Source organism: Xiphias gladius, chromosome 24 (assembly GCF_016859285.1).
Source record: "Xiphias gladius isolate SHS-SW01 ecotype Sanya breed wild chromosome 24, ASM1685928v1, whole genome shotgun sequence".
NCBI lineage: Eukaryota > Metazoa > Chordata > Actinopteri > Istiophoriformes > Xiphiidae > Xiphias > Xiphias gladius.
Genome location: NC_053423.1, coordinates 22,492,153 through 22,515,726, shown reverse-complemented (window position 1 = coordinate 22,515,726; position 23,574 = coordinate 22,492,153). Strand labels below are relative to the sequence as shown.

Below are 23,574 nucleotides of genomic sequence, written 5' to 3'. Positions count from 1 at the left end.
GGGGACAACTCTGTCAGCCACCGTGGGATTAAAAGTGATCAATAAGATTATTGTTTGTAAGTATAAAGTGGCTATGGGGTGATATCATACTAGGGGTCTGGATTTATTGTGTTTTTTTTTTTTTTTTTTTTTTTTTTTTTTAATATAGCAGGAAAACGGGGTGGGATGGCCAAAACCTAAAAATAAAAAAATCTGTCCTTGAGATTCTCCAGAGAGAACGACCTCGACTTTTGTTTGTTTTTATTGTGTTGAAGACGAACATTTCAACATAAAAAATATGGTGCTGAAAAGAGAACAAAGTATTATTTTAAAATGTGTGTAAGTAATTTTTTTTAAAAATTCCTGTTTCTGTAATATATAATCTTTTTAAAAAGAGCTACTTGACTCTTGTTTTTCTTCCAAACCCCTCCCATCAGTATTATTCTTTGCTTTACTGCACATGGCCACAAGACAACGCTGTTTCTCACTTGTTTAGGTCGTTGACAGGCAGCGAGAAAAGGTCGTAGCTTGTTTTTATTTGTTTTTTTGTGTGTCAAATTGGCAGAAGACAGACAGACAGACAGTACACACCTTTTTAATATGCGTGTAGTATTCCTACATGTTTTTCAATTTTAATAGTTGTCAATATAAATGTAAAAATACACGGTTTCCTCATGAATCATTGTCACTCTAGAGATGCTTATGAATTGGGTTTTTAATACTGTTGCGTGTCGCTTTTGGACGTTGAACACGTATAGGTCAAGTTTGGCCTGTTTGCCTTTAGCTACACGTATTTTTTAGGACAATGACTCATTTCTTTTATAGGTATTCGACTATTCGCGATGGCCACTTAATGCCATCAATTAAAGTCTTGGTAATAGCAAAAAATTGCCTTTAAACTTGCTGGGCTCCGACTATTATCTTCATTTGCTCTCTTTTAATTTTCATTGTGGTGTGGTTGTGATTTGTGTGTTTCCACTTTGCACCACACTTTCCATGTCATTTTTTTACTACACGGTAAAACAGCGACACCTCGTGGCCGGTTGCGGTTACTTCTCCCGTTGTTTTTCTCATCAGTTGCTTGGAGCCATTGTGTGAAATAGGGACAGTAGCTTTATCGAAATCAGTTAAGTCACATCAGCAGAAAACGTTTCACATATTGCTAAAACAACTGGCTGTGAATCATCAAGCTGTGAAACCCGCGTTGACATGAAATCTGACCGTCGCCTTCAGTAAAAACCACTGGGGTAAGTTACTTTCGAGCGACTCGCAGTTTTAAATTTCGTGCACAAGTAATTATCTTGTTAAACACCTCCAAACCTAAACAGTGATTCTTTTTTTTTTTACAGCTGCTGCAAAAGAAAAATAACTTTCATTTCATTTTGTTAAAATAAATTTTCATCTCTGAATGGTTTTGTTTTAAAATCTAAAGATACTTGGAAAGATTATACACGACAGACTAAACCGTAGTGACGCTTTGTGGCTTCACTTCTGATTTCAAAAGCAAACAAATTAGGTCTAAAAAGCAGAGGAGCTCAATTGCTCAGTGAGTTAAGCACCTGCAACGGCAGAAGATGAAGAGTTCAGTGGTTCGAACCTTTGAAAGCTAACGTCCAGGTGAATCGCATAAAGGCTCTCCCAGAACACAGGCAATGTAAAGGAGCTCTGGCGGCGTTGTGGCAGCGTCGGCGGAATGAACCTCTGAGAAAGTGTCCGGAGATCTGGGGTGGCGGGTTCGAGTCCCCGCTTCCCCTCCAAACAACTTAAGAGGGAGTTACGAAAGAACAAAGGAGGTCATCCTTGAGGAATAAAGGAACAAATAAGAGTCTTTATAGATTCAGAATTAAAAGCACACCACCACTTCCTGTACAGAGGTATTTATTGGCACAAATCGGGTCTTTACACTGCATAGTAGCTGTTCACAGCCAGATTTATAAAAACCCAAAAAGAAGAATCCCTTCCACAATTAAATTAATTGTGAACGAACTGGCCTCCCATTGGTCTTCGTCAGCTTGACGGACACTTCAATTTAGCCCATGAAAAGTCCACCTGACAAAGAAAGAGACACACAAGTTGAGTTTCACCACTTAAACCTTTAAAGTGTGAGATTACGATTTGTCATATTTGTTGCTAAAGTTTTATCTGACGGGCACTTGCCGCTTTTAAAATCAGCGTATCTCTTACACACCTCGTATCGTTTCCTCATCAAAAAGAAACGGAACACGAAAGCGTGTTTCTACAGACATGAATCGCGCTGTACCTGTCACCTCGACGCTGGCTCCCGTGATGTACCGAGAGTCATCTGAAGCTAGGAAGGCACAGACGTCGGCGACCTCTGGGGGAGGACGGCCAGAGGGACAAAAAGAAGGACAGGTCAACCGTGTGATGGAAGTCACAGAAACTGTGCATGTCAAAACGTACAGACCAGGTAGAATCCATATCCCTTAGTAACCCGTCTAGGGCGAAACCGAAGGAGGACGAGGAGGATCAAAGGGGTGGAGACGTAATCAAAAGAGGAGGGAGTTGGGGGTTTTTTAATTAATTTTTTAATTAATTAATTTTTTTTTAAATTAATTTCTGCAGCAAGTGCAATGAGAAATCCAAAATCCCCACGTTAAAGGCTGAAGTTTTAGATTCTAGTGTTGAGAGTAGAGGTTTGCGGGGAAAACAAAATCGGTCATGCTAAACATGCGTCTCAGCTGACCGGCGGGCTCGCCCAGCCTTCCCATGGGCACCAAGGACTTCATCTGAAACACACAAAACATAAGGGGGAACAGAGATACGATGGAGATGAAGGTAGTTTGACAGCTTAAACCGGTTTGTTGAGCAAGTGCTTAGCGTGTTGAAGCATGTAAAAAAAGAAACGTAATGTTGCATTTTATTTTGACTTCAATTCGTATCCATATGTTGCCTTCTTAGGCTTAGATAATGATTTGCGTTTGGTACAGCTCGAACTTTATTTAAATGCAATCAAAAATGCATTTACAGCAAAACATATTTATAATTTTATAAACGGCGTAGCATTCAGTGGTTATAATATCATTAAAAACTACGTCAACTACAAACTTCAAGTTTGATCCTACAGCAGCTCAGACCCGACGCCTGACTTTTCTCCTGGTAGATGAAGCGTTACTGAGTCTGTCTGAACCGGGGCGTGTGCTGTACCTTGGCAATAATCTTCTCTGGTACCTCATCCGTCATCGGAGTCGATATGAATCCTGGCAGCACACAGTTACACCGAATCCCGAACCTGGGGACAGGAGAAGGAAAAGCAGATAACGGGGGGGATCCGCTTGTTGTTCCTGTCGGAGGGATTTCGACCAGCTCTGAGCGTCCCGGCGTGTTGCTGGGTCGTCCCACTCCTCTCACCTGCTGAGCTCCTTGGCAGCGGTTCTGGTTAAACCCTCCACTCCGGCTTTAGAGGAGGTGTAGTTTGCCTGTCCCATGTTTCCCACCTACGGAGGCAGACCACAAGCATGCAGTGCATCAGGTGCCGCATCACACGTTAACAGCCCCGAGTTCAAATCCGCCAGATGCTTTCAAAGACGACCGGACAACCCCTTTACCGGGTCCTGAAATTCGTGGCTGAGAACACCGGAGACTTTAACCCTTAACAGCTGGCAACAATCCAACTGTCACGCTTATTGTTTGGCCTCTTTGCACAAAAGCTAATAAGCTTCAGCTTAATGTTGAAAATGTGAGAAAGTGTGGATATGGCCGCCAGGCCTGCTGGAATCTCACCTTTCCCACGATGCTGCCCACGGTAACAATGGATCCTTTGCGTGCTCCACAGGCCACCAGAGCCTGGGCGACAGCCTGCGTGACCAAGAACGAACCCTGGGAGCGACACGGGAGGAAAGACGAGTGAATGGGTTGCGTCGGTCTGTTCTCTCGTTCAACACGCGGTGCGATCTTTTTGGCGTTTCACAGGACCGAGCAGGACCGTCACCGACGTAACGTACAAGGAACAGTTCATCTCTAAGCGGGTGTGACTTTTAGTTTGTGAGCGGTTTAAAGTGGAAAAAACGGTCAGAAAATTCGGCTGCAGTCTGGTTTGCTTTGGAGGGAAACGGTCAGAAATCAACAGCTAACAGAAAAGATAAAGGAGGATTTACACAGAAATAAAAAATAAAAAATAAAACAGCTGCTGCTTCGGCACAGTTGAGACATTTCTCTATATTCTCTGACCTCTCTACAGAACGAACCCAACGCCTCTCACAATCCAAAAACAGATTTACTACGATTATATGGGAATTTCATTTCCAGCAAGAAAACCGGTGAATAAAAAAAAACCAGACTCGAGTCTCTCACGGTGTTTTGTTGTTAGCAACATTTTGGACGTAGGGTTTTTGTCCAAAAAGTGTGCGTCGAGGACAGGCGTCACCGCAGCCTGTTCCCGTCCTCTAGTCACCGAGAGCGGAGGGACGCGGCCGCGTACCTTCAGGTTGACCTGGATGACCCTGTCAAACTGTTCCTCCGTCATGTTGAGCAGGAGGCCGTCCTGGGTGATGCCCGCCGCGTTCACGCACACCGAGGGAGGCTGGAAGTAATGGACCTGCGGAGCGAGGAGGAGGAGATTGACCGTTACCAGAGAAGAAGGAAGAGGAAAATGCGCAAACAGTAGGTTCTTCGCTGAAAACGTTGCTGATTGTGAGTTTAATGGAAACACACTGTAACACACACACACACACCTGGATACTTGTGATCAGCCTCGTTACACTCTCCCTCGACGACACGTCCACCACGGCCGCCGTGTGACCCTGCCCTCTGAGGTCGCTCCGCAGGCTCTCCAGCGTCTCGTTGGCCGACTCCTCACTGATGTCAGCGACCACCACGGACGCGCCCTCAGAGGCCAAGCGCCGGCACACCGCCCGTCCGATCCCGCTGCCTCCCCCTGGGCAGGAAGAGAAAGACGAGGGGGGGGGGCAAAAAGTCAGAGCTGTCACCGGAGCAGAGAGGAGAGGATGCCGAGCGAAACACTGCAGCTCGTCTCGTGAATTTATGAGGAATCAATGGCTTCAGGGGGAGGACGCCGCGCTGGCGGGTGGCAACTAGTAAAACCAGAATACCTGTAGCTCAGGTGAGTCTCCTGAGTCCTGTTTGTTAGAGAGGAACACACAGAGGAACGGGCCTCCATGTGCAACAAACGTGCACTGGAACACATCTATTTGCTTCATATCCCCGGATTTAGCCGACGTGTGTCGTTTTGGGGGGTTTTCTGGGGGTTTTCTGGGGGTTTTCTTGACCACACTGGTCATTTTTTGCTGCGTCCGCGTCGTTACCCTGCCTCCCTGCAAACTGAACCCCCAGGAAACCAAAACTCAAGTGAGCGGAGGTTTCACAGCCCCAACAGCATCCGCCTCTAGACGAAGGGGACCGGTGGTGCCGACTTGCTATTTAGGTCACAGGGGTCGAGTGCGGCCGGGCGTTTCCGTGTCGGCGCGACGTGCGACGGTTACTGATGACGTGTGAAGCCGTGCGTCCAGCCTGCACCACGTGACCCGCTTCTGGGGGCAGTTTTAAGCACGGAGCGACGTGAGACTGTGAAAGGTCAGGACAGAAAGGTGATCTATTATTATGGATTATTTAAGTTTATTTTTTTTTCCCCCCAGAGCGTCCCATTCTATTTACTTGGTATGTGTTTTGGTTCTTAGCTTGGCGTTTTCGTTCCTTCATCACTGCATTCACCCCACGGCATCGTTCGCTTCTCCGGTAACGGTCTGTGGACTCATGTCCCCTTGGACATCGCCGTCGAACGGTCACGGCAACACCTCGCCTGGACCAACGTCGGGCGGCTCGAGGAGCCACTGAAGCACCGGGAAGGACGGAAAATTCATTTATCCGCGCCTGGAGCATCAAGAAATGAACCTTTTTTTTTTTCCCCTCTTCTCGAACCACTTCGCAGCGATGGTTCGGTGCTTGACGAAGCTTCGTGTCGCCGTCACTAGTTTAAATGGGGGGGAAACTGACGCCGAAAGCACGACGTAAATAACAACGTCGTTTAAAAAGAAAGCTTTTCCATATTTAGTCCCATACGATAGAAACTTACCAGTGACCAGCGTCAACCTTGACGCAAGCCTTGTGCTCGTGACGGCCGCCGCCATGACGGCTTTCTCCCGTGTTGTTGTGGTTTTCGGTTTGTCCACTGGGTGGAGCCCAAACACCGCGGATCCTACGTGTGTAACATCACAGCTCAGTTTGGTCACCGAAAACCGTGTCATCAAAAGTTACAAGTCTCCAGCCGTTGGCCGCTAAATTCTGGAGCTGGTCAAGTCTCAGACTAGGCCCAGTTTGATCCCTCTCGCGTTATCTGGAGAGAGAGAGAGAGAGAGAGCTGCAGTCTCAACACACAGCGTGATCTCAGGGCTGTCTTTTATTTTGAAAGCATTCGCCGGAAAGGAAGTGTAGCTGCTCGTTGCGGCCACTAGAGGGCAGCGAAACGCCCGCCCACTATAAATACACTAATGTAGACTTCGTTCAAATTAAATGGAGACAACAACTCACAAACCTCGCACTCTTTTTTTTCTGTGTCCCGAAGATAATTGTTTTTTCTCATTCCTAACTTTCAGGTGTTGGGCGCTCATCCACGGATTTTCTTCTCAGGGTAAAAGTGCAAAAAAACTCACGATAAATCGCCGCAAAATTCACACGGTGCCGCGACAAGGGACGTTCGCGTCTACAGGGGCCGCTAGTGTAGTAACGCGCTTCCGCCGCCGGGGGGCGGCGAGATCGACATCGCAATTGCTTCCGGTGAACGCTTTCAAAATAAAACTATGCACTGGACAGGCTCGAATGTGTCATCCGGTGAACACGTTCTGGATTACGGCTGAAATTGGCTAAAGAATTAGTTTTGAGACACTAAAGAAATACTTTATTCATCCTGCAAGTATTGATGAGTCATGATTGTAATGTTTGCGAACTGAACTAGTTTAGTTAACTAGTCGATCTAAATGGGAAGACTGAGTCTGATGACAAAAGTAAACGTTAAAGGCAATAATTAGCTAAAAAAACAAAAAAAAACCAAAGCTCTTGTACTATGTATCCATCTAATACATGAGGCTTTTTATTATAGTTGCACATCTTATTTCATAGTGAAATGTATCATCACGATAAGTTTGTTTTTTGTTATACACAATACTGTACAAAAATAAATAAGCAAATAAATTAGGCACTTTGGACTCGTAATCATCATTCAACACCATCAGGGGGTCAAATTCATTCTGCGGCGGGACGTCGAACATGCAGCCAGAACCATAAAGAACATCGTAAATAACTAAGGTAAAGAAGGGTCACGCCAAAGTTTATTTAATTCAGTTTGGTTTTTGTTTGTTTGTTTAGGTGAAGTTACTCATAAGTAAAAACTACTCATGGTATTATTTTTGAAAGCATGTTCACTTTACTTATTTATTTTGGCACAGTGCCGTATGTGTTATGGTTTTGATCTCTTCATTGGGATTGGTTTCATCTAGCTTCTGTTCTCCTTTTCTATTTCAACCGGTGGCTATAATTTAAGAATATAAACACTGCAAATTGAACTTTTCTTCTTCTTCTTCTCGGCTTGGCGGTAACGCGGTGGGCTTGAAAACCCCAGCGGGTGAACTCTTGTGCGTTTTCTGCCGCGACTTAGCTCTGTTGTCCTGTTGCCGAGATCCGATCCCGTCGCTTGGTAAAGACCGACTGGTCCACATAACCTCTGCTGGAATACAAATAAAACTACAAACTGAAAAATGCTGAAAATGTCAAAGTCTTGTGTTTGAACAATGTATAGTACACTTGCATATCTATGTGGCACAAAACCTCGCAGCACAGCTGAAAGAAATCGAGAAAGGAAAGCTTCGTGTTCACCTTTATGACACTTCACACACACACACAGTACCTGCACACACGTCTGAATTTATATTAACAAGTGCAGAGCGACTTCCAGTCGATGCCTCCACGTCTTCCACCGGTGAGCAGCATTGCCACACCCATGCAATCCGTAGTTTAAATGCAAGTAGAAGAGAAGAGTCCGTCTAAATGAGAAGTACAGGCCCCCTCGCCATGAGCTGCTGCACCGCATCACACCTTCAGGTTGAAAAAATAGATTATAAAAGAGCGGCTGGTACGTCCCTCGTCCCGGACAGATCCGGGTTTTTACATCTTGTTTGTTTGTTATTTTGCTCCCATGGCGATCCAACGCGTCTCCAGGACCCGATCTGAGACCCGCCGTGAGACGGGATGCAGATCAGCGGGGACAAAGCGTAGACGGGGGATTTTTGGTGCGTTTTTTTTCCTTTTCCAAGAAACGGCCGGAACGTATTAGGATAAACCTGAGAGTAAGCTTCGTCGGTCCCGTTCCAAGACAGAAACCCAAATCAAAAGGCAAACACAAACGCGGCAGGTAAAGGCAGTCGCAAGTTACGGGCGTGGAGCTCATCCAGCAGTAAATCTATATTTCACCCCTGTTGACAGGCTTCCCAGAACCAGCTTGTGCGCTCTCAGCAGAAGCCGAGTTCCGAGGCGCATTGGACAAATGAACCAAGTTACCGGGCGCATTTGGCGCGTTTTCTTTTCCAATGGCCACATCCCGTCATTTTGCAGCGTTTGCTTCTAATGCATCAGCCATTTCAAAAAATCTCGGGCGACAACAAAAAAGAAGCCACGTGTGACTGAATACAGCGTTTTACGGCTTTTTACATTTTTTTGAGGTCTCAAGTCAACTTACGGTCATTTACAGCAGAGAAAGAAAAAAAAAGCCGGTCACCGCCAGTTGCGGAGTTTAATATCTCTAAAAATAAAATAAGAGAAAAGACGACCACTTTGTCCTACCGTCCCCTGGAACAGTAGCCTGTACATTTAACCCATCGGCGCTCTCGCCTCAGGTCGTGTAAAAAACAGCCTCCCTCTTGGACCTGGACTCCGCAGAACCTAAAATCACATGGACTGCAAAGAAAATGTCCCCACGGCGACAGTAAAGATGAACATGTCTCAGTTTATTTATGTACAAATGTTCAGATAAAACGATGGAATCAAGTACAGAGGCATTTAGCTTTTCTGACAAACTTCAGAAAAGTAAGACTGACAACTGGAGTATTTTGTATTTAGTTTGTAACCTAAAGAAATATCTTGACTAAGTTATTGAAGGAAAAACAAAAACATGCTCAAAGATCGAGACTGTAAAATATGTACACTTCTACAATCTTGACAGTTAATCTGTGCATATTTCATAGAGCAGACTGCGACTTAAAAGCTTTTGATTACTTTCAGAATTAGGAAAAAAAGTATCTCCATTCAAAATTCCTCCTAAATAAATAGTCAGTTTCAAACATACAATAATCCAATCTCAAGCCATAGTTCTTAAAAGGAAAAAAAACAAACTGATACACACCTTACCTAAATCACAATTTGTTTAGTAGTACCACCAAAACGAACAGTGCATCATTATTACTAACAACATTAAACCATCTTTTTTGTCTACTGGATCCCAGAACTCAAAAAATAAAATAAAATAAAATAAACCACTTTCATGTTTCTACCAGCCCATTGTTTTTCTGAAAAAGACTCGTTTACTTTTGCCAAAGTGGCTGCAGAAGGTAAAATTTCACCACCCACAACCTGAAGTTGCCGGTAAGAACTTCCCAGCCTGGTATTACTAATGTTTTCAGTCACACAAATAAGTAAACTTACTCTTTAACAAAACTCAGTTAATACAGAAAACTAAACTTTCAGCTGCCGTAGATCTCAAAGGCCAAATTTTTAAAGACAAAGCAGTTTTACGTTTGTGACACCACGGTGTTAAGAAGTGATGGCCCATGGGAAATCGAGTCAAAATGCCTCACCTAAAATATCAAACGTAACAAAAAAGTCAATTTTTTTTTCTTGCAACTTGAAATACTGAATTCTACTCAAATGTTTTGTGACTTAAGTCCAACAGACCTGAACTCCAGAAGAAATCAGAAGAACCAAGTTGTTATTTGGGCACGGGTGAGTGAACAAGACATGTCCTCACAATTTATTAGCAGATTGGTCACAAGAAGAAAAAAAAGCAACACATTTACAGAGAAATTGAAATGGAAAGGGATGAAAAAAAAAAGACAGCCAACATGGGAACAGAAATATTTACGGATAAACTGATGTGCAACTATGTCACGTTTCTGTACAGTGGCCAACCCTTTCAAACAAGTACATGAGTACACAAGGATGCGGTAAACTAGTACATAAGTATGCAGGTGTTTTTCAGCTCCTCTGTATTGCATGCATTCTGTATTCTACTGAACCAAGGTGCTTCTGCGTGCAGACTGATTTTCAACGCCTGCGTCAAAACTATGAGGGACTTTACAAGGCTGCACTTGTGGTGCCGGATCACGCACACACTCCTGTGCATGCAAACACATACGTGATACATTCATACAGACGCGCATTCACACACACACACACACACCCACACACACACGTTTCCCCTCTTTGTCACTCAAAAAAAAACACACCTCCGCCCACACCAGTACATCTTTCCCAGAATGAGGGAATAAATTAGCTTCATAAAATGCTTCTTTATAAAAGAAAAATAGATATTTATATAACTGTACACTTTATCTATACAGCATAAAGACAGGGAGCACGGTAAGAAGGGAAATTATCTCCAGAAGTAAGACAGATTCTGGCTCTAGCACCCTTATCCCTCCGACGCATGCGTTGCTCTTCCCCTTTATTTGCGGGAGATGGAGCATCCCTCGTTCTGCACAACAAGGCCAGTTCTCCAGAGAATGGCAGGACTTTAGAATGAGTCTCCTATGATCCATCCATTCATCCATCCTCAAGTTTCCTGCGTCCAAGACTGGATGAATGAGCTGAGCGAAGGGAAAGCCCCGTCTCTCTCTTTCTCGGCTTGACACTTGTTGAGTAGGACCAGTTCTGCCTAGTGCTGGTCTGGTCTGATCCGCCCTGCGGCTCCGTCTTCAGTAGCTCTACTACAGTTCAGTCCACTGAGTGGGAAGCGAAACACCCAGGGTCCTTCACGTGACCCTTTCACATTGGAACCCTCCGCTTCTCAGCCAGAGTCTGAGTCGCTTGTGTCTGAGGATGAGGAAGAAGAGGATGATGAAGAAGAGTCTGAGGAGGAGCTACTGGCGCTGAGACGTGAAGGCTGGGTGTGGGTCTCGGTTGCAGGTTTCTCTGCTGGAGAAAAGATAAAACACACAATCAAGACCATGTGGGCCATATTCGTACTTAGCTAGAATAATCAAACATACATTAGATACGGAAGACATTTTTAGACAACTTAAAAATTCCATCTTTTAATAATCCCTACAACAGAAAGATGCTGCACTTCCCTTGCAAAACTGCTGAAAATATTTCTTCTGCCAGCCACTCACAGCGTGTATCAATTTCTGACATGACCGTCATCTTTCATCTTTTTTTTTGAACATTTGGACACTTACGGTTAATACCAGATGATTTTTACCTTTACCACTGTACTCTGTGAGAGCGCTGTATGGAGGACTTACGTTTGGTCTTCGGAGGCTTCTTTCCAGAGTTGAGCTGGCCACTGACGTCCATCAGCCTTCTCTCCAGCTCCATTTGTTTCTCCAGAGCGAGTTCTTCCCGGGACTTGCCAGCGCTGTTCTTTTTACTTGCTAAATGCAGACAGACAAGTAACAGTATCAATAAGATGAGGGCACTTGTACTACATTTTCATAGCTGATGTTTTATTGGGAATACTTCAAGGCTACTGCTCAGCTGTTGTGTTATACGTAGTTAAAAAGGCCCCAACACCACTAAGGCTTGAAATTTGTGTTTGTGTGTTCCATTTTTTCCCCAAGAATTATTAAAAGTATCTGTATTTTACACTGATCTTTTTGCATTTTTTAAAAACAAAACAGTGGGCAAGAACAGGCCCAAGTGATAATGCAAAAATTTTAATTTAAAAAAAACAACAACATGTATGATTATGGGCAGAAAAACAAAAAAACCTGATAATTTCATGAACGTGACCCGTCGTTCTACTAACCATATGGCTTTCGAGGTTTCTTCCTTAAACACGTCATGACGTATCTCTCCAGCTCCCGCAGCGTTGATGGCTTCAGCGTCTCAAAGTCTATCTCAATCTCCTCAGGGTTGGTGTCTCGGAGAGAGGGCTCGCGGGACTGTATGATGTAAACAACGCGGCCCAGCTTCTCGCCGGGTAGCTTGTTGATGTCCAGGCTGAGCTGACGCTTCATGACTCACTATGGGCTCGTGGACTGGCTGAGGCATGTTAAACATCATGCTGCCCTTTTTGGCTCTGATTGAAGTAAGGAGAGAAGGAGATGGAGGGAAGAGACTGTTAAAAGAAAACTGAGGGATGGTCTATCCAAACCCACAAAGTGCTGGCACAAAACATCAGAGCACGGTCATTCGAAGTAGCGAGCAAGCTGATTCACAACTCTTTCAACTTGTTACATTCTGTCTGAATTTGTGCTAGAGCGAGGCGCTTTCGGGACATCTCGCAATGTTTCCGGGGCATCTTCCATATGCTCAAGCAAATACAGAATGCACCACATACTTTCAGTGTTAATTTTGTCCAATAGCTGTCAGTACTCACTTGCTCTTGTTGTTTTTCTTGCTCGGAGTCTTCTTAATGGGAATTACAGGACAGCCTACTCCTCGGTTGCTCTTCGCTTTTGGAGCCTTCGTTATTTTAGGGGTCTTGGCTGGCCTAATAGGCGGTAGCTCTTCCTCTATCCTCCGATGCTTCTCTTTTTCTACCTTTTTCTTCTTTTTCTTGTCTTTCTTCTCTTTCTTCTTCTTGGGTTTGACGATGGGGCCCTGGGAGAGTGCAGTGAGCTGTTCGTGCACAGCTTTCAGCTGAAGGAGAGCCAGACAGACAGATATGTCGTAACAGAATACTCGGGAAAGGATATAGCGAAATTAGCACATCATATTGGTTCCACAAAAACTTGTATTTGAACATCTTTATGAATTTCTGCTTTCCTGCTCTGACGTGTGTGCATTAAATGAAGTACAAACCTGTTCCTGTAGTTCTGCCAGGCGATTTGCTCTCTCCTCCTCGGAGTCAGAGCTGGGGCTGCTCTCACTCTCCTCGCTTTCACTGCTGAGCTCACTCTCAGATGATGATGAAGAGGAGGAGGAGGAAGATGATGAGCTAGGTGGTGCTGGAGGCTCATCTGGCATCTTAGCAAAGCAAAACTCAAAAACATCCTAAAATGGAGGAAACAGTATGTGAGTGAACCAGTTTAAAAACCGCAAAACGGATGATTTGAGGCAGAGGACAGTGAGGGAAAGAGGAGAAACCGCAAGGAGAACTGAACTGTGCTTATGCAAACACCACAATCATTACAAATAATATTACTGAAATTAGTACACTACCTGGAGTTTTCTGGCCATGGCCACCACATCATGATCAGGGGGGTTGTACTTGTAGCAGTTGGAGAACATCAGTCTAACATCAGCAGAGAACTGCTGGGCATCACGATACTCTCTGCTGTCCATCTTCCGCTAAAGACAATAAGAGAGAAGAAATTTTAGCCAAATGCTGTATCTCGGAAAAACAAAGCAAACGTATCTACCCCACTGCCTGGTGTAACTGGATTTTTTAAAGTAATTGGCACATTAAAACTAGGTAGAACACCTTTTAGCAAGCACTTATTCTTCATATGGTATATTTACCTTAAAAGAAGGTGGAGGGGGTGCTGCCCTGCCCTCCCCTCATGTCAGTGCTGCCCTGTTTTCATTCTACACCTGCTACCGTTTACCGCAATTTATTGCATCAGGACTGGAAAACATATCACCTTGCTCCCTTGTTCTGACAAATGCTGACAGTTGTGTGTGTATTCCTAAAGCAAATACCTTGATGGTGCTGAGGTCCATGGGCTGCTTGATGATGTCATGGTAGTCGTGAAGACCAAGTGACGTGGCATCGACAGGCTTGTAGAAGGGCCAGGCGTAGGCTGCGTGCTTCTTTGACAGCAGCTCCTTCAGAACGCCATTGCAGTAGCGCAGCTGGGGGCTCAGCTTGCTGCGGCGCACCGGAGGTGGCAGTATGGAGTCCGGTAAATCCTTTTTGGGAGGCTTGATGGGTCGTCCACTCACTCCTCTCCTGCTCCCCGCTGCTGCTTTGGTACCCATCATCACTGTTCCACGGCCCATGCCCATGCCCATGCCCATCCCCAGTCCAAGTCCCATTCCCATTCCCATGCCCTGGCTGATGCTGAGGCCTTGGTTTATCCCCAGACTGGAGTTGTGGTCCACCCCGAGAGAAGTCAGGGTTAGTGGCGAGTTGTGCCCACCGCCCATCCCCAGGCTGATGCCACTGACGCCCATGGTGCTCATGATTGGCATGGCTACAGTAGTTGGGGTGGTTGTGTCTGCTTTCCTCTTCACACCTTTTTTCTGTGATTGAAGAGAAGAGTAGGAGGAGAGGGTGGATCAGGGAAAGGTGTATAGTCTGTGGTCTTCATGAATTTTATTCAAAATACCGTCAGATTTTGTGTACACAAATACAAAATGTCAAAAGGTAACCATTACCTTAGCAGTGGGCTGTGTGGGAGGCAGACCTGTAATGGTAGGGATGCTTTGTTCAGTTGGAAGCACAGGGGGCAAGCTCTTGCTCACAAGGGTCTGTGGAGGGGTAGAGAGGATGGAGTCAGGTGTCTCCGGGGTCGGAGGTGAGTATGCTGACTGGGAGACAGCTGGGACCTGATGAGCTGTTGTCACACCTCCAGAGACTGGGAGAAAGAGGAGGCGGAAAGCAGGAGAACAGGGTGGAGGCAGATTCAGAATAAATAAATAAATATTCAGTAAACTCATATGTCCTCATACATGGGTGTATGCATTTTTTAAAGGTTATATGCATGTACTGTATGTAGGATGATTGTGGACTTGTCGTAGCCTACTAGAAGCTAGTGCTTACCTGCATTACCTCTGCTTTTTCTGCCAGGTTTGCCTGGTTTACTCCGTGGAGGGGGAGGAGGCAGCTCTAACTCCTCCTGGGGCATCTGAGCCACTTTCTGCAGAAATGCCTTCTCCAGAGACTGGGCCATCAGCACTATGTCATCTGTAGGCTGCAGAGGAGAAAATTTGAAAAAAGGGTTTAATAGTAAAAAGGTTAAGTTTTATGCAGTAGAAGTCAATAAAGCGCCTTTATACAAACAGTTATGCAATGCATAAAATTGGCATGTTTCCCTAGTACTTGTTTATGGTTTTAAAAGACAGCTTCACAACATTTTGCATCTGAACCGTTCATGTTAAAGGCAAAGCATCTGTCACTGGCTTCAAATGATTCATACTGGAATGATTTATTTTAGATTTTACAATGCCTGTTTTGTGAACAAAAAGCAGCATTTTGCCAGATGTCAAGGCTACCAGTAGCAGCTGGCATGAAACATTTTCTTGCCAGGATGTCTCAGGCTCACGCACACTCAGTCTTACCTTGTTATAAATGTAGCAATTGGTAAACATGGTGTTGAAGTCCTGCATGCACTCACTGGCACTCCGGTAGTAGTTATTTTCTAATCTCTTCTTAATAGTGCCCATGTCCATTGGATTTTTGATGATTTTATGATAGTCCTGGAGGAAGACAGACACACTTTTAGGTCAAGAATCAAGGGCTAACGAATAACCTGTCTAATTGGCCACCAAATAGATTTAAAAACTGTTAGCCTGTGGCTAGTGGGATGGGTATTTATTATCAGAGGTTTTTAGAGGATGTTTGTAAGAGCACCAGTAAAACGTTAGTTCAACACCAACTCTGAGGTAAAAACCTGTAAGTCTGAAATAACATTTTGTCTCTCCCTCTAAGCCTAGGCAGTGGGACACCTTTCTTGACACTCGGGCACTTCGTTTTGAGGAGTGAGGTTGTTTCTAGAAAAATGGATGGCCCCTCCTTCAGACAGAAGGTGGATAATGTTGAATTTTTTAACATTCAAACTCACAGGCAGGTTGAGCTTGACAGCGTCTACAGGTTCATGGAAGGGCCAGGCAAAGTGGTGCCTCCACAAAGACTTGAGCAGGACTTTCTGTAGGAACTGAAGTTGGTTGGTCATCTTTCCCTGTCGGGCGGGGTCTTTCACCGGGGGTTGTGGGGGTCCCAAAGGGGTCATCTGACTGAGGGGGGGCATTCCAGGACTCTCAAAGCCCTCATAGAGCAGTGAGGGTTTTCGTATGCGTTTTCCAGCTGTGCCAGAACCCTGGTCCATCGGTGTGACTCCCATTATACCAATCTCAACCCCGACATGAGAGCTGTAGGGAGCACAGTTGAAAAACCAATGAGCTCTTGAGCCAAGTCGTTACAATAATACCAAGACTGACATGTGTTAAGAAAATATTGATATTTACTAGTCCCCCATGCTGAGCAAGGTTTGCTCCTCACCTAAAGATAATCATCAAATTAACAGCAAAAACACTATTCTGTCCATTTGTTAATTATGAAATGTACCCAGTCTAATTAATGGAACGAGGTACATTGCCTGCATTTACAGCAAACCAATGGAGATGGAATTGCAACAGAATATTCATCCATAATTATACCTTTTAAATAACTGTCATATAAACCAAAAAAAGCGTGACAATAATTCCTTATGACTTTTGTTATTACTTTTTTAAAGTAACATCTACCAAGGTGATGCAGAAAGTCCTGAAGTCCTGATTTTTTTTTTTAACCAGGCAAAACATTTATTTTTTGAGAAGGTATCCATTTCTCCTGTCATTGCAAATGGAATACATCTGGACCTACAATCTGAATGAACTGAAAAGGTTATTGTTTCCCAACAGCAGAAACATTTTATTCCTAATATCTGTCCCATAAATCCAAGGATGACTATAAAAACCAATTATCTTATTGTGTCATCGTAATGTAATAGTTTTCTTGTTGGCTTACATTTTTATCCTATCAAACTCAATCCTGCTTACCCTACCGCTTGCTCACAAGCAGAGTGTTAATCCCTTTCACAAGGCGAGCAAAAGTCAGTCACGCGTTTTATACATTACTCAGCAAGCATACATTAGTTTGACTTGGAATGTACTCCTGCCAAATCAGCACTCCCAGTCCATGGAGAACAGGCATGACCACCACTTCCTCCTGCCTAGGTCTATCTCACCGACTACCCAGACAGAAACTCCACCCTCATTTCCCTGTAGGAAAAACTGCTCTCCCAAAGGATTGTGGGTGGAGTTTCTGCTGCCATGCTATAGTAATGACTGGACTATTTTAGAGTTTTCCAACAAAATATCCATAACATGCCCAGAAATGAACAATTAAGACTAAACCTGTTTTCTACCAGCCACTCTGCCATGCTAGTGATCTCTGAATTTTAAAGTTAACACCCTGCTGTGTACATATCTACCTGTCTCATCAGTATCGGTAGGGCTTTGTTGGCCACTACAACTTGTAGAGTTACAAGTTAGCTTCCACAGGCCAAGCAAGACTCATCCATACAGAATGTGACAGGGGCTGCTGTTAGCCTTTAAAAAAACAGAATGTGCTTAAGATAATTTAGATAAGCAGAGGGAGTTCCCAACACCTACAGTTGGTTTGCCATGTTTTAACACCATCAGTAAAAATATTTCCAACATCTCTACAAGGTTACCCGGTCCTTCACAAAAGGAGTTCAGAGTTATTAAACAGAAAGGAAAGGGTTTTCTTAATATCTAAGAATACTATCTTCGCAAAAACAGGGTTGACCTGACTTACCGTTCCTTTTAAAATCACCAACAGTCCTATCTAGTGTTATTCTGTTGGTGCCTGTCGGTGCAGGTTTCATGTCCACAGATGCAAACACCAAACAACACTCCCACTACACAAGAGCTGCATTCAGCCAAGTGTGACAGTCCAAAGCTACCAAGTCAAGAAAGTAAAATAGACTGAGACTGGTGTTATACTTATATACACAGTTGTTAATATAGACTTCCTAGTATTATACTACTAGGAGGAGTATTGCCACTCAATGCTAAAATTTGTAAAGCTAAACACTGAGCTCCGGTTTACTTGTCCATCTTAACACCACTGCTCTGATGCTACTAGCTGCTGGTGGCATGTGTGTACTACATACAGTACGTATATCAGAAATCACTTGAAAAAAAAAAAAAACAACACTGCTAATTTTGAGGTCAGTGAATGTAGTTGTCAACAGCACAAACTCACCATTTCTGCTGGCCTATCGGCACTTTAACTGCAAAAGACTTGTTCCAAGGGCAAATGGGGGCATTTAGGGTCATCCAGCTGAAAACCATTTCCTATCAAAACACTACAGCTACTTAACATCTGTTGTCCATTTGTTTGCCTTGTTAGATATTGCATGACCCCTTGCAAGTCTGTATCTAAAAAACCCAAATAGGACTGTCTGCACATTACAATCTTTCCTCTTAAGCGACCTTGTAGGCCCCTGTACAAATGGTGTATTGCGATGTTGGCATCGTGCTGTGAATAATACCCAAGATTTTTAGAGCATGTGGGAACTGCGGATTTCACCCATGCAAACTGGCCCATATAGAGAGATATGATATATATGATATATGATATGATATGATATAACTGTCACTGCATAAACTGTAGTTATGGTTAACATATGTAGTATGGAGACAGAGCCATAGGCAAGAAATGTATTGTAAAATAGTCTATTAGTTTATGGTAAAGCAAGCCGTTTTGAATGATACAACTTTTGGAAACACATTTGGCAGTTAGTGTACTTTATTATTAAAAGGGAAAAGTATCATGTACATAACATTAACACCACTAAACAAAGACAACTTTTAATATTAGCTGTAAATCGAACAAATTGGGAGTAAAATGAAGTGCCCAAGGAAAAACATAAACAAAGAAACTGATACTGAAGTACAGTTGAGTTGCTGTGAGATATAAATTAATTAAGCCATAAATAATACAACCTTTACCGCAATGAAAGCTGCTGCCCAAGCTTGGGTTGAGTGACATTGAGCGCTGTAACCAGGCAACCGACTGAAACACCCAGCACACATGGTAAACCCAACCGCACACGGGCGCCGTAACATTTTTCACACTGGCAATTCTGGTCATGGACAACTTAACTTGTCATAGAGTCATAGAGAGTTATAAATAATTCCTTGATGGTGCAACTGGCAACTTTAGCTGCTTTAGCCATCGCGTGTCATTTTACCGGTAATCACAACAACCCCTGACCGTCACATGGCTACAATAACAAATCGGCGAAACACGCAGAAATACCGGTGTGGCCGCGCTCCTCTGCCTGTGTAACTTAACTTGTTTTAAACATCTCAAGTCACTTACCACTATGGTCATTTAAGCCGTCATTGTTACTAAACAAAAGTTAAAGTACATACTGTCAGACAGTTTAGATCAGAAACTACTAATATACAAAAAATGCAAGCCGATTTCGAGTCGCAAAGAGTGGTCGAGCGACTCTCATGCATAGGACGGCTTGGGTCTGAGAAGCTAATGCTAAAAATGTTAGCACCAACTGCAAGGCAGCGGGAGAGAGCGGCCAACGGCAGAGGCGCTCCGAAGATGGCGCCGGCATAGTGCGATCAACAGTCGCAGCTTGTTACAAGCCACAAACACATTTTAATTCCTCAACATGAATTTCGCTTCTAATCCCTTTAACGACGAGACAAACTTCTTCCTGTAGCACATTCAGTGTCCATTTCTCTTCCACTGGTAATACGGCAAACACAGGCTGCCAGCAACGATACTTTGAAAAAAAAAAAAAATAATGAGAAATGTTTAAAATTTTCCCTCTGATGGAAAGCTGAGAGTCAACTTTACTGGTAGATACCTGTCAAGGGGCGGGTTAACAGCCATATCCATCAGGATGGATCCGGATTGTGTTTTTAGCTAGACTCAAACCAGGATCCGTCTCTGTTCGTCAGTTTTCTCCAATCCCCGCCACGGCGAACTCCTCCTGGATCTGCTTCGGTGAAATGGCGACGATGCGACTACACCCGTATTTTTATAGACCAACCGCTAGCCCTATTGGATGGACTGCCTTAGAATGTCCACGCCCTCTGTGTTTCTATTGGCTGTTTTGTGATGTCCGTCAAAGTCACCACACCCCCCGACGCCGGTGCTTCCCCGACAGTCTCTCGGGCCAACCTATTCGCAAGTTTTAACTGCCCATCAAGGAAACTGCACAATACTATTGGCTCAGTCTATACAGTATTACAGAAACGCTGCCTGTAACTGGTTCCTCCTGTTATCCTGTACAAAATGGAAGGCCAACGAAGCCACCCTCCTCCTCATCACATTACATTACGTCAACGTGTGCAAAGCGACGACAGGGATTGGCCGATACGGTTTTAACGCGGGCTTCCAGGGTAAATACCAAGAAGCCGATTGGTTCCTCGAACGGGTCACGCGTACCCCTCAAGAGCCAAGAGCCTCTCCCCACGAACTCTGCTTACCAGATATCCGCATTTCTGTCCTTAGGAACAGGCGAAGCGCCGCCATCTTTAAGTACAGTGAAACCGAGTATTACAATCGAATTATTTACAGTAAGTCAAGTAAAACATTAAGAAATATATAAAGAAAGCTACATATTTCGATTACAAACACAACTGAAATGATGAGCCTCGTCTGCTTCTGAAAACGGCTGCAATTTCAGTTAACAGCAAGTCAAACAAGGCCTCCATGGCTCACAAACAAGTAGTACATGGATTTAAGCTTACAATTTTAGCTGAAAATAAACGGCGAGGCTGTAGGCTCCATTTACTTCAACCAACAATATTAAGGCCACACCTAGTTGGGTCATAAGAACCAACTCTCCTCTGAATGACACAGCAGTTTTCCCTCACTGGTCTCTGACCACATTTCATCAAACTTAAGGTTTCTTTTGCCCAATCAGCTGAGCAAAAGACACTATTTGACGCTAAGGAGAATCACAAAGGCAATTAATCTCATATGGGTTTGAAAATAAAAATAGCATACCTGACCTTTGAGGCTTTGCAAAGCAGTGATTAAACCAAAACTATATTTAATTTTTTTTTCTTAAAAATCAAACATATCAAATGAATAAATCCTTACAAGAATTCTTATCTTTAAAAACGACTGAAACACATCAATTCAACAACTGCACAAAATGGTTACCTAACCACATGCGCCCATCCCCCACACCAAGGTTACAAATTCCCTACAATGTCACTCAAATAAACAATGGAAGTAACACTAAATCGTTGCAATATTGAATATTAAACTAGCCAAGTTTTGACAACTTATCGCTGTAAAACCAAAAAGCATACTACGGTTCAAAAAAAAAAAAAATATCCAAAAGAAAAATAAATAAATATTTTCAAAGTATGACATGAAAAACCTTGAATTTAAATTAAACACAAATGTCGACTGGTAAATCCCAAAATAAAGCGAAACCCTTCTTGAAATAATCTTCTTGTCTTCCACCTCGGTACTCTTTAACCAACACATTTCCCTCCAACATGTCCGCCTTCTTCCCCCATTCCCTGCGCCGGGTGGGGGAGGGGAGTCATGTGATGAAATACGCCCGGACGCACTGTTCATCAAACTTGAACACGTGGCACTGCTCAAAAAACAAAACAAAACCAAAATAACACAATAAAACGTGTCCACGGCGCGTACTGACTCGTGAAAACGTCCAACCCGCATCCACTTGCTGTGGATTGTACCGCGTCTCGGTGCCAGATTTGGAGATAAAGTTGGAAAAATATCCGAACAAAGAGCATACTTTCCGCTGCATTTGGCTCGCTCCGATTGGTTAAGCTCGACCACGTGACGGAGACGATTTTAGTATTATTGACTGTGCCCTTTCTAAAACTTCATCTATTATAATAGTAATCCTTTGTAATCGACGTAATCCTTCACGGCTCATGTTTCTCAGTTTGTCTCCGAATGGTTACGAATAGCTATTTTCTCCAGATGACGATTTCTGTCGATCTCTGTGTCTGTATTGCAACGCGAGGCTTGCGCATGCGTCCCTGTCACGAAGACGCATTGCCTTGCACTTTCACCGGGAGTGCAGGAGGCTGATCCAAGAGCAGTTCAGTTTCGCGTTTTTTTTTTTTTTTTTTTTTTTTTTCCCCCCGTGTGAATACTGCGGGGTGCCAGCATTTCCCCGGAAAGGACGGGGATGGGGCTGCAGACGAAACGACGACTACTGGAATATTAAATAGACAAGTATTAAGTCAAGAAATAGGAGATATAAACGTACAGGCCTCAGCTTTTGTGCTATTAAATGAAAGCACTCTCCAGAACAGAATAATTTTAGTCATTTGTTTTAAATGTTCTTGAAATACCATCTATCTAACTGTCTATCTATCATCCAACTCACTTGGCATTTAAAAAAACCATTAATATTCCTTAGACTTTCCTTCCGTATATTTGCATTTCGTATTATCATGAAATGTGCTATAAAAATAAACTTTTCTTGCCCTACCAAAGCACATAACTCTTAGAAAGTTGTTTATAATTGGGGGAGGGGGGGTCACTGGGATGACCATACAACAGCCATGAAGAAGATGCAGCAGCAGTGAGACGTGTTTACTGGTGACCATGAAAATGGTCTCCTGGCCAAATGAAATTTTAAAACTACGCCGTCATCCATCCATACCTTAGCTACAGTACACCGCTTACCCTCTGAGGGGTTGCGGGGAGCCGGAGCCATTCCCAGCAGACACTGGGCGAGAGGCGGGGTGCACCCTGGGCAGGTCGGCAGTCTATCGCAGAGCTGACCCATGGAGACGAACGAGCAGCCACGCTCACGTTCACATCTACAGGCAATTAGGGGTGGCCAATTAACCTGCTTGTCTTTGGACTGTGTGAAGAGGCCGGAGTGCCCGGAGGAAACCCGCGCAGGAAACCCCCACCCTTGCTGTGAGCCAACAGTGTGACCACTGTACCACTGTGCCACCCACCATGCAGTCATTTTAAGTTTTATTCTTCATTGCTTTATTTCTGTTTCCAATTAGAAATTTGTCATAGACTGTTTATATTTGAATCAAATCATGCTCACATTCTTAAATAAAAATCTACTCGTTACCCAAAATCCAGATCAAATGTCTCTTTTAATTCACTTTGAAAATGATGACTATGTGTTTCCATCAAAGCTGATGGCCACTGGGTTGAGACCGTCTGCACAAAATCCACGGAAGAGTTGTGTTTTTTCACACGTTTCCGCCATGTGTCGTGCTACGCTGAAGTTGTCACACGACAGCTGGGTCTCGGCAGCTGGGATCAGGAGACACGCTAGAGTGTTTGCTATATAACAAAAGCCACATCTTTAGACCTGAACGCAATCACAGGGGGTACATTTAAATTACTTTTATTCTTTGATTTCACTTTTCAGCATTTACTTAACTTTCTTTATTCCTACTGTCTTCAATTGTGTGAGGAATGTGAGCTCACTACAGCCTAGCTGGATGGTTTTGTCAGAGCTGTGTTCCTCCGGATACAGTATTGTATCTATATTTCACCCGTCTGCTCACCCACACAATAGCCTGGTGATCTGACTGTTGGAAGGTTGGCTTGATGAAGAGCGAGTTTGCCCCGCAGCTATTGCTGTAATCTGCAGATAGCTGAAACCCAAACCGCATAACTCAAATGCAAAAAGTATGATTATGAGCAAAGTTAAATTCAGACAGGCTCAATGTTGCATGTAGAATCCT

At 43.8% G+C, this 23,574-nt stretch overlaps 2 protein-coding genes across 4 annotated transcripts; both read right to left on the bottom strand.

Annotated features, from left to right (window-relative positions):
* Positions 1-1,840: 1,840 nt before the first annotated feature.
* On the bottom strand, positions 1,841-6,670 carry hsd17b8 (hydroxysteroid (17-beta) dehydrogenase 8). Of its 3 annotated transcripts, XM_040122403.1 has the most exons (10): positions 6,488-6,670; positions 6,029-6,289; positions 4,671-4,873; positions 4,418-4,534; positions 3,721-3,816; positions 3,349-3,434; positions 3,145-3,229; positions 2,684-2,726; positions 2,240-2,314; positions 1,841-2,028 (listed from the first exon to the last, which is right to left on the bottom strand). In XM_040122403.1, exons 2-10 carry the CDS (start codon positions 6,198-6,200, stop codon positions 2,009-2,011), a joined length of 897 nt encoding a protein of 298 aa, XP_039978337.1. In that variant the 5' UTR covers positions 6,201-6,289; positions 6,488-6,670; the 3' UTR covers positions 1,841-2,008. The 3 variants fall into 3 exon arrangements, with proteins under 3 accessions (XP_039978337.1, XP_039978336.1, XP_039978338.1); XM_040122402.1 differs by lacking the exon at positions 6,488-6,670 and having other exon boundaries at positions 6,029-6,319; XM_040122404.1 differs by lacking the exons at positions 2,684-2,726; positions 6,488-6,670 and having other exon boundaries at positions 6,029-6,319.
* Positions 6,671-9,928: 3,258 nt separating this feature from the next.
* On the bottom strand, positions 9,929-21,591 carry brd2a (bromodomain containing 2a). Its single transcript, XM_040121154.1, is given in 13 exon segments — positions 9,929-11,133; positions 11,463-11,591; positions 11,966-12,174; positions 12,176-12,238; positions 12,539-12,801; positions 12,964-13,155; positions 13,324-13,452; positions 13,804-14,346; positions 14,482-14,681; positions 14,876-15,017; positions 15,385-15,522; positions 15,888-16,194; positions 19,722-21,591. Coding segments are annotated over 13 exon segments (2,475 nt in total). The 5' UTR covers positions 19,754-21,591; the 3' UTR covers positions 9,929-11,005.
* Between the last annotated feature and the right edge of the window lie 1,983 nt (positions 21,592-23,574).

What these genes read in the sequence shown, in the direction of transcription:
- hsd17b8 (XM_040122403.1), bottom strand. Translation starts at nt 6,200, where the DNA reads ATGACACGGTTTTCGGTGACCAAACTGAGCTGTGATGTTACACACGTA. An exon ending in TGGGCAGCATCGTGGGAAAG is followed by an intron (nt 3,435 to 3,720) that starts GTGAGATTCCAG and finishes CTGCCTCCGTAG; the next exon opens with GTGGGAAACATGGGACAGGC. An exon ending in CAGAGAAGATTATTGCCAAG is followed by an intron (nt 2,727 to 3,144) that starts GTACAGCACACG and finishes TGTGTGTTTCAG; the next exon opens with ATGAAGTCCTTGGTGCCCAT.